This window comes from Microcaecilia unicolor, chromosome 13, assembly GCF_901765095.1.
Source record: "Microcaecilia unicolor chromosome 13, aMicUni1.1, whole genome shotgun sequence".
Lineage (NCBI taxonomy): Eukaryota > Metazoa > Chordata > Amphibia > Gymnophiona > Siphonopidae > Microcaecilia > Microcaecilia unicolor.
In genome coordinates this window covers 5,197,205-5,212,052 of record NC_044043.1, presented here as the reverse complement: position 1 = coordinate 5,212,052, position 14,848 = coordinate 5,197,205, and the positions used below count along the sequence as shown (strand labels likewise).

Here is a 14,848-nt window from a genome sequence, read left to right as displayed (position 1 = left end):
CCTGCGCTTTCCCACTCATGGCAGGCTCAATGCGGCTTACATGGGGCAATGGAGGGTTCAGTGACTTGCCCAGAGTCACAAGGAGCTCCTGAAGCGGGAATCGAACTCAGTTCCTCAGGACCAGAGTCCACTCCTCCACGCCAGAACTCTAGTCCTACAACCTGTAATCCGTTTCATTTCTATGGCTTAATATAATTAAATCTCCCTTCACAGCCTGTGCACTATGTGCAAAGGCTATGTTCAGCACTGAGCAATCCATTAAAACGAAAACTCCTTCTGCTCTCATAAAATCAATACCAGACTATGCTGAAGCCATTGAAGGCTGTGCATTGTGGTGCTAGGCACAACCCAGCATAGGGCTTTCCCCAATGAACACAAGCATGACCCCGTCTCGGATTCAGTAACAATGTATCCTATACATTTAGAAGAGATCTCATCGGAACCTCGACGCCACGAGCTAAGCGGCGCGCGCCACCCCAACCTCCAGACGGGAGCCAACGTGCAGCAACTGTCTGAGTCAGAGCCAAGCGCCAGCCAGGCTCGACGCACGTGGGAGACGGGGGTGGGGCCCCGACACGTCATCCACCCCTGTATCACCAAACCACGCCCAACATTCCAAAAAAGGAACGCACGTACAGAGTGTACACTTGCCCTCTCTCCCCAACACCGGATCACGAGAGCTGAGGCAAACGCACAGTACGCACAGTAGCCCCCCCTCCTCTGCCAACGAAAAAAATCAGACTGGTATATGTTATATATTTCTGCGGAGAATTTCAGAGAAGGCGCAGGAGCACAAGGGGGAACTGATGAACGTGTCATATGGCACCATATATGGCATATCATTATGCAAAAGCTAGACGCGGCTTTAATTCCTACTGCAGCCAGAGGATCGCCACCGCCCTAGACTTGACATCCAGCAGATTTTTGTTTTTTAACACGGAAATTGCCAAATAAAATAAGAGCCTAAAAACGTGAACACAGGGGCGGATCAGCAGTAAGAGAATTTGGTTCTGTGCAGTTTGGAGATCCTTGTGTTCTGTCCCATTCAATGCATTTAAGTTCTGCTGCAAACAGAACACAAGGAAATAAAGTAGTATGCAAATTGAACACGGCAAGGAGAAAAAAAAAAAAAGGGAGTCTCCCCCGGTTATGCAATGAAATCGGAAGACTGTGGAAGGGCCAGGTCGACACTAGCAAGAAATCACGTCCACGTATTCTGAATACTGCAACGTGTCTAGCAGTAGGAAATTAGTCCATTTTAACGCAGTCACGTTTCGGCTTGGAAAAAATCGGATAGCTGTCAAAACGCTGCAAAAGATCATCTAAAGCAGAGAGCTCAGCAAAGCTGCACGCGGATACTAGACATATACGCGCCTAGTCTTGCACCAAAAACCCCCTGCATATTCCGGCTCCCTGAAAATGGTGCCCTGTATCTTTAAACGGCATAATTTCGCTTTTACATGCTGCCCCTTACCACGTGCTTTCTGTTGTTGCTGGGCTTGCCATTCCAGGAACATAGCTGCTTCTAAAAGCGTCTCAAGGCTCATCTCCTTCCCTCGCTTCTACGATCCCAAATCCTTGAATGAAATAAGGGAGCTTTTCGTGTCTTCAGCCTTAAATGGAGGCGGGGAGAAAGGGGGGAGACGCAAAACCCCCCGGTCCCCCGCGTCTCTTCCAGACAAGAAAAGGGTTGCAACAAGATGGCGATGAGTAACAGAAACACAACAAGAAAAAGAGACCAGCTCAGCCCTCAGCTACTACAGCGCTGCACGCAAAACCTGGCCTGGATCTTCGATGGATGGGACTGACAGGGATGGGGTGCAGGGATTGATTGTTTCCGAACCTCCTCGGAGAGAATGAAAGCCGGGTTGTGGTAGGGTTGAGGGTGAAGTCAATCAATTCCTATTTTAGACTAGGACAAATCTTGGTGCAACCAGCCTTCTTCCTAATAATAATGACTTGATTTCCAGATGTTAATAACGCCAGTCAAACTGCACCTTTGCTCGGTTTTATCATTTTTATAAGTGCATGTAACAGTTTTCAGTTCAAACTTTATTAACTTTTAGCAAATAACTAAATGTAATCAACAATGCAACACAGAACAGGTTACAAAGGGGAACGAACATGTTTTCCCTTCCTGCATTGAATGAACCGGCTAGATACCAGTAAAACAGCTTTTAAATTAAATAAAACAATAAAAATTGCAAAATACAGAAAGAATGGCTTGATCCCCCCCCCCCCATGAGCGTATGCGGTGGCTGCATTTTCTTGCTACGGAGTCACGTCGTACATTGCGTTTTTTGCTTTGATATAATCGTGCATTTACGATCCGTCTGTCAGGGAGGGAATTCCCTTCGCCGCGTTTTGTGAGCGTCCCTCCCCCCGCAGTGAGTTCTCAACTTATTCAAATATGTCATGCGCTCCCCAACCAATCGGCGGCCAAAACAAACAAGGCATGGAGCAGCTCCACATGGACAAGCAGCGCCGTCTGACTGAGAGAGTCTCCCATTTAAAGGGCCAGCGACCCAGGAGTTCCCTCCCGAACGTCAGATCTCTGACCCTCCTCCTCCCTTTTGCAGCTGATAAAAAGGAGAAAGAACAGAAAAGAAGATGCAGGATCCCATTTTTTGGGGGGGGGGGGACAAACGAGAGAGAGAGAGGGCTTGGCTTGGTTGTCAGTCGTCTCTCAGTCATGCCGGGTCTTTGTGCGTGGGCGGGGGGAGGGATCAGGCGGCAGAAACGATTTGGGGGGGGGGTGTTATTTTTATATTGACTGGAAGGGGAGGGGCCCAGGCCCTCTCCGTTAAAAGAGGAAGAGGGTGCGGCGTCCTGCACTTTAGTCTTTCACAATATATGAGGGGGGGGGGGGGAAGAAAACAACGTGGACGGGAGGGCGGAGCCTGTAAGGGGGCGGGGATTACGCAAACCCTGATGCTGTGGAACGGGGCGGGGTCGATCGCGGTCACCTTAGGAACTGGGCTCGTTCGGTGGTCTTGTGCTGGGACGCGGGGTTCCTTAAAGGGGACGCGACCGGCGGCAGCCACGTGCAGAGAGGTCTTGCCTTTCCCCCGACTTAGGTGCGCGCGGTGTGTCGAATAATGGGAGGAGCGCCGATAAGAACTTCAATAAATCCTGAATGGGAAATTGATGTCTTAATTATTCTCTTTGACTATCATTTTTTTAAACCTCTACATGCTGGAGAGCAGTACCGTAAAATAACAATATCTAGATCCAGTTCTAATTTTGCAGAGCTATTATGCTGAAAAACTTGCATGCTTTTGCAAGCTACTAAAAAGGAATCTGCATGAATATTGAAAAGACCATCGCGCAACCTGCTACTGAAATGTGCTGGGATAGGCGACAGTTTTGGAGGGACAAAGGGGCCATTTTTACATTAAAAAAAAAAAAGGGAACTCTATCAAAGAAGCAGTGGGCATTGCTGCTGTTCTTTCTCGGTGTCACACAGTCATTCCCAGCACGGGTTGCTTACCATAGCAACAAGAATTCGAAGATTACAGATGAGGTAGAAATTTAGCCCTTTCTGATTTCTTCCTGTCTGCCTACCTGCAAAAATACAGTTGGTGAGATATGATTTGGCAAATCCCAACTCGCCCTCTGCAGCGTGGAAGATACTCCCAATATTGAACAAGCCCCTTGTGTCCAGGGAGGGTTAATTTGTATTGTGTTTGGCACCCTAATCATTTTGAAATAATTGATGCTTATGCCCGGAGAACACCTGTAACTGTTTCTTAAATACTTTTTAAGAGACCCATAGAAAATACTTGTTAGATATTGTAGTCACATTTAAGATTTTTTTTTTGCATAAAATAATTATAGTGTACTGTAGAGCATTCCTTGCCTTAGGTAAAAACTAACAAGGAGGTGGGGAGGCTGATTGAGAGGCACCACTAATTAATTAGTAATTGATTATGATATAACAAAAGAGAGGGAGCAAAGTACAAACTAAAGTCCAAACAAAAAAAAAAAAAAAACAGCACCACGGGCCTTTAAAATGGAACACAGTTCTTTAATGAATGAGCCTTGACAAAAAGACCCGACACGGGCCGGTTTCGGTGACTAGCACCTGCGTCAGGGGTCACAGTGATGACGTGGAAAACTTGGGGAATAACTCGAATATATTCTCTCAATATATATATTCCTTACCCCACGTCTCATGTAGTAAAAGCTACAAAGCACCAAGGCACTTTCACTTTCTGTATCAAAATGGATGAAAAAGAAAGCTCAGGTTCAGTGCAGCTTACATAAATTAAGAAGAAGCATTACAAGACAATATTAATGCAAGAACAACTATGATGATGGCCAGAGTAACTAAATATCACATTCCAGACTGTTAAACCTCTGTCAGATTAAGATCATTGTCAAGCTAATTGTTGCTGATGTGGAGGCCTATGGAGGAAGCTACCCCAGGCCAGCAGCAGGTGGGTAATGAGAGATGCAGGTGAAGGTTAACACACAAATGATGCAAAATTAGGTTTAGCGTGGGTTAGCTTGCAGAGTAGACATTGGCGCACAGCACATTAAAATTAACAGGAAGCAGAGCATTCCACCAGATGCAGAAAATATTTATGGGAGCACAATGAGAGAAAATTACCACTAGATCTGAGGCAGAATAGAAGGGTTAGCTTGCCCTCTGCATCAGGACAGAAACGTTAGTAAAACATCCCAGGCCGCCACCAGATGATCCTCAGTCTTTCAATCACCTACCTCCAAACCCCAATCCCTCTGCCATCTGTAGTAATCTAATGGACGTCTCCCTCCCTCAACCTGACTCCCAGCCTCTAAAATTTAAAAGGAATGGCATTGGAGCAGACAGTGGCTGGAGCACAGAAAATGTTATTGATAAATACATTTTTAAAAAGCATGCCCGACACAGCTGTGTTTTGCCCAACCACTCACTTCACTAGGTGCTGCCAGTACATTGACCCCTGTGGAGGGTGGAGGTCCTGTAAGCCTATGGTGAAGTGAGTGGTTTGCACCAGAAGGTTAATGTCTAGTCCCTGCTGGACAAAACATGGCCGAATCAGGCATACTTTTTAAAATATTTTATCAATAAAGTTTTCTGTGCTCCTACCACCATGTCTGTTCTGATGCCTTCATTCCTTTTGCCAGTCTGTTTTCTGGGACCAAAAATTTAAAAGACATCCCTGGTAGCCTAGCAGCCTCTCTGCCTCCCTGACTGTACCATGGCCATGCGTAAGCAACCAGCATGTAAATCATTGCCATATTAAAAACGTGCAATGACCCCTTTCCTGTGAGTATGTGGATAGTGATTGGCTCCCCCCCCCAACCCTAACATAAAAGAAATCCTTGGTGTTTAGTGGCACCCCCTCCCATCCCTGACACTTCTCCTAGGCCTCCCCAGAACCCCCCCCCCTTTCGGGTGTATCCTGGGATGCACCAAACAGGGTCAGTCTGCCAATAAGGGTAGTGTCCACCCAGACTACCAAATACCCTTATTTGGCAGGCTGACTCTGCTCTGCACAACCAAGGATGCACCAGGTGGGGTCAGGTGCCACCATTTTCATGGTAGAGATTTGAATATGAGCTAAGCTGGCATTATAGACATTTTAAGGGACAGTCCTTGAAACAGCCATATGGGCGAAACATCATAATGTTGGACGCTGGGTTCCCCATCTGACTGACAGTTATACCATTGAGATGAATATAAAAGTTTTTAAGGTGTAATATGAATGCTACATGAGAAATATGGGAAACACTGTTTAAGTTACACTAATTGGAAGATATATAAAAGACTGTATTAGTGAGCCATTAACCAATGCCAGGGGGTTGTCTTGTGCTTTCTATCCACATGGGCTGTGTGAAAAGCCAAGATGAAGCTGTCCTTTCATTATCTCTGTTCATGTTAAGATCCTGACCTTTCAGAGTTATGAGGTTGGGTATAGAAGTCAAACTATTCATAGCTATGCAGTTCAACTAAAGCGATAAGCACCATATGAATTCACAAAAGCCACAGAAATAATTCAGCAAACATTGGGGTCTGCTAAGTCAGTTCTTCTCAGCCGAGTCCATGGAGCTCACCTAGCCAGTTAGGTTTTCAGGATATCCACAATGAATATGCATGAGCTAAATTTGCATGCACCGCCTCTTTGGTATGCAAATCTGTCACATGTCTATTCATTGTGGATATCCTGAAACCCAGATTGGCTGGTTGTGCCCTAAGGACTGGGTTGAGAAGCAATGTGCTAAGCAATTAGTGGGTGAATTACTGTACGCTGCTATTACATTGGCATGACAGCACACACTAATTTACATGCTAACTTCATACCATGCTATGGAGTGGAGACTGTATTGGGGATGGATGTGGACTGTGCATAACATCACATTTTGCTGCTACCACTTGTGCAGTTGACACAAGTACACTTAGGGGTCCTTTCACTAAGCTGTGGTAAAACCAAAAGGCCCTGCACTAGCGGCAGGGGCCATTTTTGCCCTGTGCTGAGGCCCTTTTTACTGCAGTGGGTAAAAAGGCTGCAAACATACATAGCCATGCAGTAAGATTGCTGTTACTGTGTGGCCATGCAGGGGGGGGGGAGCCCTTATTGCCACTGATTAAGGTTGCAGTAAAGGCTCACGTGCTAACCCAGCGGCAACCAGGAAGCATGTGGCGCTGCCTGATTACCGCTGGGTAACCGCACAAAAAAAATCGAGCCCTATTTTCCCCAGTGTGGAAAATGGCATGAGCTGGGGCTGGAACCAAAGTCCACCACCCTAACCACTAGGCCACTCCAGCTGCAGGCCCTGAACCGGTCTCATGAGAGTAAACTTTGTCTGCTGCAAAAGGGAGTCTGTTCCTCTTGGTGAGCTCACCTGGCCTTACCCACCATTTTACTCTCTCTAGGCTCATCCCACAGTCTCATGAGAAATGTAGTTTCTTCTGGCCTCATGTTTGCTCAGAGTCCTTTACCTCAGTTCCCTGTTCTTAAAGAGGAACTGGCTATTGGGTTCTGACTCTGCTGAGGCTTTCACAATTGCTTCAAATATTTCTTCCCTCTTTTTAGAGCTAAACCCTGGCTGCTCACCACACCAGGATAGTCTTCCTACGTAAGGAATACCTCAGGCTTGTGGTCCAAGTTCTAGTACTCTCTGAGTACTACTTGAGGGCTCTACCTGAACGGAAGGGGAACTATTATAGGTTAAAAAAAAAAAAGCATGACTTAAGCTCAAGGTGACCCTTGTGTTTGACCTGGCCATGACATAAGGGCAGTGGCTCTCAACCCAGTCCTCCAGCCAGTTGAGTTTTACTGATATCCAAAATGAAAATGCATGAAATAGATTTGCATCCCAAGGCGGCAGTGCTCGTTGTGTGGGAAAAATTTTCCACCTGGCAACCTGTTGTCCTGCCTCCTCTGACAAAACTTCCTGTTCCTGCAGGCAGAAGGATGCTACAGAAAGAGGCTTTGGATGGAGAGAAGCAAGCCTTTGCTTAGTGCTGTCATCCCTACAGGTAAATTCAGACGGGCCGCCAGAGGAAGGAGGAGGAGGAGGGAGAATGAGATGCTGGAGAATGCAAAGTGGCAAGAGAGGAAAGGCTGCAGGAGAGCCCAGGAAAAGGAAGGGGAGCGGTAGGAGAGAAAAATATGCCGGAAGTAGGAAGAGTCTGGAAGATGAGGAAAGGGACAGAGAGAAAGATAAGCAGAGCAAGGAGCAGGCAGCTCGATGTGATTGATGCGTTAAAAATGAGTTAAATGTAGAGCACTAGCAGTGTCCGATCCTGCCCATTGGAAAGTGTTGCAAATCAAGAACGATCCCAAAATCTCCAGCCTGGAACTGGACAACTTGGTACCTCTTAAATTCTGCTTTTCTATCTGGCATAGTAACTATACTAAATCATTTAATTGCAGGCTTGCTTAGTAAAGCGAGGAGATGAAGAAAAGAAATAACAGAAAAGAAGCATGGAAGGAAAAAAGGCATGTAGTGGTAGAATCAACAATTCTAGAGTCTGCAAAAGTCACATCCATTTGAACAGCAGATGAAATGACCAAGGAGACTTGTGAAGTAGCAGAGTGGAAATACTCCCACATGCTCAGTTAATCCTTTTGGATTTTTCTAAGTGCTGACGGGGCTATTCAATCTTGGCACTGTCGGACCACCTCAGCCACTTGTGTGGCTGATATTATTCTGTTGATTTGGGAACCCTTGCCACTGTGGACTGGGTTATTAACTTATGAGATAAAGCTCTCCTTTTTTGCTTTCAAGGCAACACCTCTGCAGTAATTATTGCTTTATCTTGTGTGTATGCTGGCACATGGCTCAGGACATCTGACAGATGTACTTTAGTGTCTTAAGTAATCTCACATCCAGATTGCTTAATACGTTATGTTTGTTACATTTGTACCCCCGCGCTTTCCCACTCATGGCAGGCTCAATGCAGCTTACATGGGGCAATGGAGGGTTAAGTGACTTGCCCAGAGTCACAAGGAGCTGCCTGTGCCGGGAATCGAACTCAGTTCCTCAGGACCAAAGTCCACCACCCTAACCACTAGGCCACTCCTCCACACCCACTAGGCATATTCACATGCAACCTTTGTTTATTCTTGAAGGTACATTCTGGGGACTGGCAGTCATATCCCTTTATTTATATGCTCTTTATTTTTTAGGCTACCAGCAATCTGGAGTAATTTACAGAGAGGAAGGAGGCGTGCAACAGTATTAATTGCTGGTCATTCCAGGTTTGAAATTGTTATGGAAAGATCGTCAGCAAGAGGTTGCCAACCCAAACTTTCTGGGTGAGGCATTTTGTGTATTCCTTTGCTCTCCATGGAGACTGAGCTGATGCCAGCCAGGTCAGGGAAAAAGGACAAAAAGTTACAAGACACACCTGGCAAGAATAAGGTCAGAGCTGGAGAATCAGGCCAAGGAAAACGAAAGCCACTGGAACAATCGCACCCTGTATTATAGAATATTGATTTTTGTTGATACAGCTTCCAAGGTCATATCAGGCAAATACTGAGCTTAAAGATTAATCAGAAATTTTTTGGAAAAAGGATTAGGCTTTGAACAGTTAAAGATGTATCCTGGAATACTTTATCAGGCAAGACATGATCAACGGCTGACCTAAAATGGAATAAGCAGGCATCCTGTGACAATGAATATCACACAAGGGATGGAATTCCAAGCTTGCTCACATTTGTTTTCAATATTTTTATTGGGATTTTCATAAGTTTAACAATATGAAAAAGACAAAGCTTGCTTACAATTTTTTGTTATATAAGTATTTTTATTGAAAGTAAACAAATTAAACAATGGCTTCCATATATAACAACAGATATACATATATGCATTACATTATGTGGAGGGCATAATCGAACGAAAACGTCTATCTCCATGGGCGTTATCTCCGAGAACGGGTCCGTGAAGGGGCGGACCGAACCGTATTTGGGAAAAAATAGACGTCCATGTTTATTCGACAATTTGTGAGCTGGGCGTTTTTGTTTTTAAGTGATAATGGAAAATGAAAGCGCCCAGCTCAAAACAAATAAATCCAAGGCATTTGTTCGTGGGAGGGGCCAGGATTCATAGTGCACTGGTCCCCACTCACATGCCAGGGACACCAACCGGGCAACCTAGGGGGCACTTTTACAAAAACAAAAAAAAAGGTAAAAGAGCTCCCAGGTGCATAGCACCCTTCCCTTGGGTGTTGAGCCCCCCAAATCCCCCTCAAAACCCACCACCCACAAGTCTACACCATTACTATAGCCCTAAGGGGTGAAGGGGGGCACCTACTGTGGGTACAGTGGGTTTGGGGGGCAGTGTGGAGGGCTCCCATTTACCAGCACAAGTGTAACAGGTGGGGGGATGGGCCTGGGGTCTACCTGCCTGACGTCCACTGCACCCCCTAATAACTGCTCCAGTGACCTGCATACTGCTGCCAGGGAGGTGGGTATGATATTTGAGGGTGAACATAAAAAGTTGTGAAACGGCATATTTTTGTGGTGGGAGGGGTTTGTGACCACTGGGGGAGTCAGGGGACGTCATCCCCGACTCCCTCCAGTGGTCATCTGGTCATTTAGGGCACTTTTTGGGGCCCTATTCGTGGAAAAACAGGGTCCAGGAAAAGTGCCCTAAATTCTCGCTAAAAACGCATATTTTTTTTCCATATTGGCGAAAGGCGCCTATCTCTGATCGCCGATAACCAGGCCCCAGTTCCGCCTTTGACACGCCCCCATCAACTTTGTCCGCATCCGCGACGGAATGCAGTTGAAAACGTCCAAATTCGGCTTTCGATTATACCGCTTTATTCGTTTTTGTGAGATAAACGTCTCTCTCCTCCCGATTTGGGTCGCAATATAGGCGTTTTTCTTTTTCATTATAAGCTGGATAGTCTGTCTATGGAATAAACATGAGATTATGATTAAATTAACCATGATATTTAGCTTGAGTTTCCTGTAGCTACACATCTTATAATCTGTAACTAGAAAATGAACTCAAAACTATGCTTCAACGAATGGTGGAGACAGTTATATATGTATGATTAGAAAATATGAAACATTATTAGCCTACAAACATCATAGATCCAATTTGCTCACATTTTAATGGTAAACAGCACAATTTCTGTCATTCTTCATGAGCAGGTTTATCCTGTCTATTGGAGGCCAATTAACTGTTCCTAACATTTACCAATTCAGTCCAAACTTAGGGACCTTTTTACCAAGCTGCGGTAAAAAGTGCCCTGTTCCAGCAGCAGTGTGTGTTTTTGCCGCACACCAAGGCCCCTTTTACCACAGAAGGTAAAAGGCAAAAAAACAGAAATGGCCGTGCGGTCATTTCAGGGGGGGGGGGCACTTAACGCCATACATTAAGAGGGCGGAATTACCGCCAGGCTGCTGCGGTAGCCCGGTGGTAGTTGCTGGATTGGCACACGGCAAGCCTATTGCCATGCGCCAACCCTTCATTTATTATTTTAATTATTATACTTGTATCCCGCATTTTTCCCACCTGTTGGTAGGTTCAATGTGGCTTAAATGGAACAATGGGGACAGTTCAGAACCCTTATTCACTTGTTCAGAACCCCTATTTTATCATCCTTACTTTAATATTCCCTTATCTCTTGTTTGTCCTGTTTGTCTGTCCTAATTAGATTGTGAGCTCTGTCGAGCAGGGACTGTCTCTTCATGTTCAAGTGTACAGCGCTGTGTACATCTAGTAGCGCTATAGAAATGATAAGTAGTAGTAGTCTTTAGGATTCCGGAATCTTGCTACTCTTTGGGATTCCGCACAGAATCTTGCTACTCTTTGTCCTTATCCCTTATTTGTCCTGTTTGTCTGTCCTAATTAGATTGTAAGCTCTGTCAAGCATGTTCAAGTGTACAGCGCTGCGTACGTCTAGTAGCGCTATAGAAATGATAAGTAGTAGTAGTCGTCTTTGGGATTTTGGAATCTTGCTATGCTTTGAGATTCCAGAATCTTGCTACTCTTGGGATTCCGCACAGAATCTTGCTACTCTTTGTCCTTATCCCTTATTTGTCCTGTTTGTCTGTCCTAATTAGATTGTAAGCTCTGTCGAGCAGGGACTGTCTTTTCATGTTCAAGTGTACAGCGCTGCATACGTCTAGTAGTGCTATAGAAATGATAAGTAGTAGTAGTGTTTGGGATTCTGGAATGTTGCTACTCTTTGAGATTCTGCATGGAATCTTGCTACTCTTTGTCCTTATCCCTTGTGTGTGCTGTTTGTCTGTCCTGATTAGATTGTAAGCTCTGTCGAGCAGGGACTGTCTCTTCATGTTCAAGTGTACAGCACTGCGTATGTCTAGTAGTGCTATAGAAATGATAAGTAGTAGTAGTGTTTGGGATTCTGGAATGTTGCTACTCTTTGAGATTCTGCATGGAATCTTGCTACTCTTGTCCTTATCCCTTGTGTGTGCTGTTTGTCTGTCCTGATTAGATTGTAAGCTCTGTCGAGCAGGGACTGTCTCTTCATGTTCAAGTGTACAGCGCTGCGTATGTCTAGTAGTGCTATAGAAATGATAAGTAGTAGTAGTGTTTGGGATTCTGGAATGTTGCTACTCTTTGAGATTCTGCATGGAATCTTGCTACTCTTTGTGATTCCAGAATATTGCTACTCTTTGGGATTCTACACAGAACGTTGCTACTCTTTGAGATTCTGCATGGAATCTTGCTACTCTTGTCCTTATCCCTGTGTGTGCTGTTTGTCTGTCCTGATTAGATTGTAAGCTCTGTCGAGCAGGGACTGTCTCTTCATGTTCAAGTGTACAGCGCTGCGTACGTCTAGTAGCGCTATAGAAATGATAAGTAGTAGTAGTCTTTGGGATTTTGGAATCTTGCTATGCTTTGAGATTCCGGAATCTTGCTACTCTTTGTCCTTATCCCTTATTTGACCTGTTTGTCTGTCCTAATTAGATTGTAAGCTCTGTCGAGCAGGGACTGTCTCTTCATGTTCAAGTGTACAGCGCTGCGTACGTCTAGTAGCGCTTTAGAAATGATAAGTAGTAGTAAGTAGTAGTAACAAGTGGAGTTCACAATAGTCAGAAGGGCCCCTTAAACTCTGTGTGTGGGTGGAGGGGATGAGGTAAGTCCACTCTGCCTTTACATGCTATGCAATTAAAAAGTGGCCCAAGGATCAGATCATATTTGAAGGCATAGCACTGAAACGCAGTAGCCATTTATGCAAATGCACGGGTACCACCTCCTTCCTTGATGTCATGAAGTATTTGTCTAGCACTTTGTGTGAAAAGAACAGGGATGGGCACACCTGCTCTGAGCTTGCTCAGAACCACAATTGTTACTCTCGAAGGTCTGACTCATATTTTAGTTGAATTACAAGAACTAGTTTTGACCTACTTTGAATCAAGATTTACGAAACAAAGCACCCCCCAAGACCCAATAAAATGGTCCCATTTGTTAGTAGTTACATAACTAGTGAGAGTTTGAAAAGGCACAAAAATGCACATCTTTATTCAAAATTTGTAAAAATGTAACTAAAAAAATGTATTCCAATATATTTGTGACATTCCTAGCACAGCTTGGGTGTCTAGTCCTCCACGCATTTACATTGTACATGAAACCACTCCCCCTCGCCCCCATTTTAATCCAAGTCATCATTGCTTAAGCTAACTTCGCTTCTGTAGCAGTGCAGACGGTTTTTTTTACAGTAAAGGTCTGCACTGCAAGCTGTCATTAGAGCAGGGTTCCCCCCAAACATTTCAAGAGACTAACCTTGTGGGACATTTCAGATCATTGAAAGGGCAGGTGGTCAGGGGACTCCATTGGAGTTTGTCAAATTTGTTACTATGCCACACCATCGTTGTCTTCTTCAGCTGGTGGAGCCTGGGAAACTCACCAGTCTCAATACTAACATATAGTTACACCAGTCTAAAACATTCAAGCTTAGCTGTGAATACAGTTACATTATATTGGAGAAAAGCCCTCAGAAACCATGGGACTAAAAACTCCAAAATAATTTTTTTTACTTTTGTGATGCTGTGAATCTATATTGTTAAACATGTGTCGGCATAGGAGCCGACTCTGTGGGTGTTGTGGGTGCTTAAGCACCCCTCTAAAATTGAGAAAATTCCCTGTATGTGTCCAGGCAGGGGTTATTTCCATTTGGCTTAGCACCCCCAATAATTTTGAAAAGTTGGCTCCTATCTGTATCGGTGCTTAAAGAATTTAGAATAAGCTTTTCATCAAACTTTTCCTGAACACATATGAATGTTCACATTTGAAAGAATTTTTCAAACAGCAGCACTTAGCTTTAGATTATTGGGTAAAACTCACCAGTCTTCCATGCTTTTGCCACTTTTGCACATGGAAAAAAAAAGGCAAGCAAGCAGACTTTTCTTTACAGATCTGAGCAGGAAGGGAATTTGGATTAACGCACATCCTTCTCAGAAGTTCAAGGTGAAAAGTGAATTCCATGGGCCAGAGTTTGGTGACTCCTACATTGTGGATTCACATCAGTTAGCTTAACTTTAAAAGTTAACAATGGATTGGTGAATGGCTCAGAGTTGTACCATGTCATCTGAAGGACCTGGATTTGATTCCTGGGCTAGACTGGAGATACTGCAGTGGAAGAATTCATAACTTCTGGATAGAATTACAGGCTTAATTCCTGCAGCTATGACATATCCCAAAGAGTAAAATTGACATATCTGAAATGCAAAATACAGGCCTGCCTGTGTCGTTATACTTGTACATGACAAAGGTGCCACCTGCTGGTTGCCAAGCGAAGTACTTTTTTTTTCTAGATGAAGCAATTACTTCTTGTTAACATTTGTTTTACATATGTTTAAGAAATCCTTTGTTTTCTTTAAATATAATTTTGCAGCTTTTTGTTTAAATTATACACATGATGGAACTACAAAATAGTATTAAAAACCCCCCAAAAATGAGATAAAAATGTTTAAGATTCTGAACACTCCTAGCATGCAGATGTATAAGTGATTTATAGGGGGAAAATTACCGTAATAGAAATTTCATACTTTTCCCTCTCCCATCCCAAAAAGTACAAATGTATAAGAAATACAGAGTACCAGCAGGGGGAATGAGTCAAAGTGGGTAGGGAATTGGGAGTTTTAAGGTTGTTTTATTCTATTTTTTGTTATCATCTTTTGTTTTTTTTTTTTTAGTTACATTTGTACCCTGCGCTTTCTCACTCATGGCAGGTTCAATGCGGCTTACTTATACAGGTACTTATTTGTACCTGGGGCAGTGGCGTACCAAGGGGGGGCGGTGGGGGCGGTCCACACCGCTGGGGGGGGGTGCCACGGCGCGCGCCTGTTGCCCTGTCTCTGAGTTCGCAATTCGTATGTGTTCACTGCTCCCTCTGAGTCTGCCCTGGAACAGGTTA

The 14,848-nt window shown here is 44.4% G+C and overlaps 1 protein-coding gene across 1 annotated transcript in view; it reads right to left on the bottom strand.

The window, feature by feature from the left end:
• The window catches only part of MNT (MAX network transcriptional repressor), a 164,227-nt gene extending 162,095 nt beyond the window's left edge, over positions 1–2,132 (bottom strand). Inside the window, 1 exon segment of the mRNA XM_030185758.1 lies at positions 1,461–2,132. Coding sequence (XP_030041618.1) covers positions 1,461–1,547 — 87 coding nt within the window. The 5' untranslated portion in view covers positions 1,548–2,132.
• Positions 2,133–14,848: the final 12,716 nt, after the last annotated feature.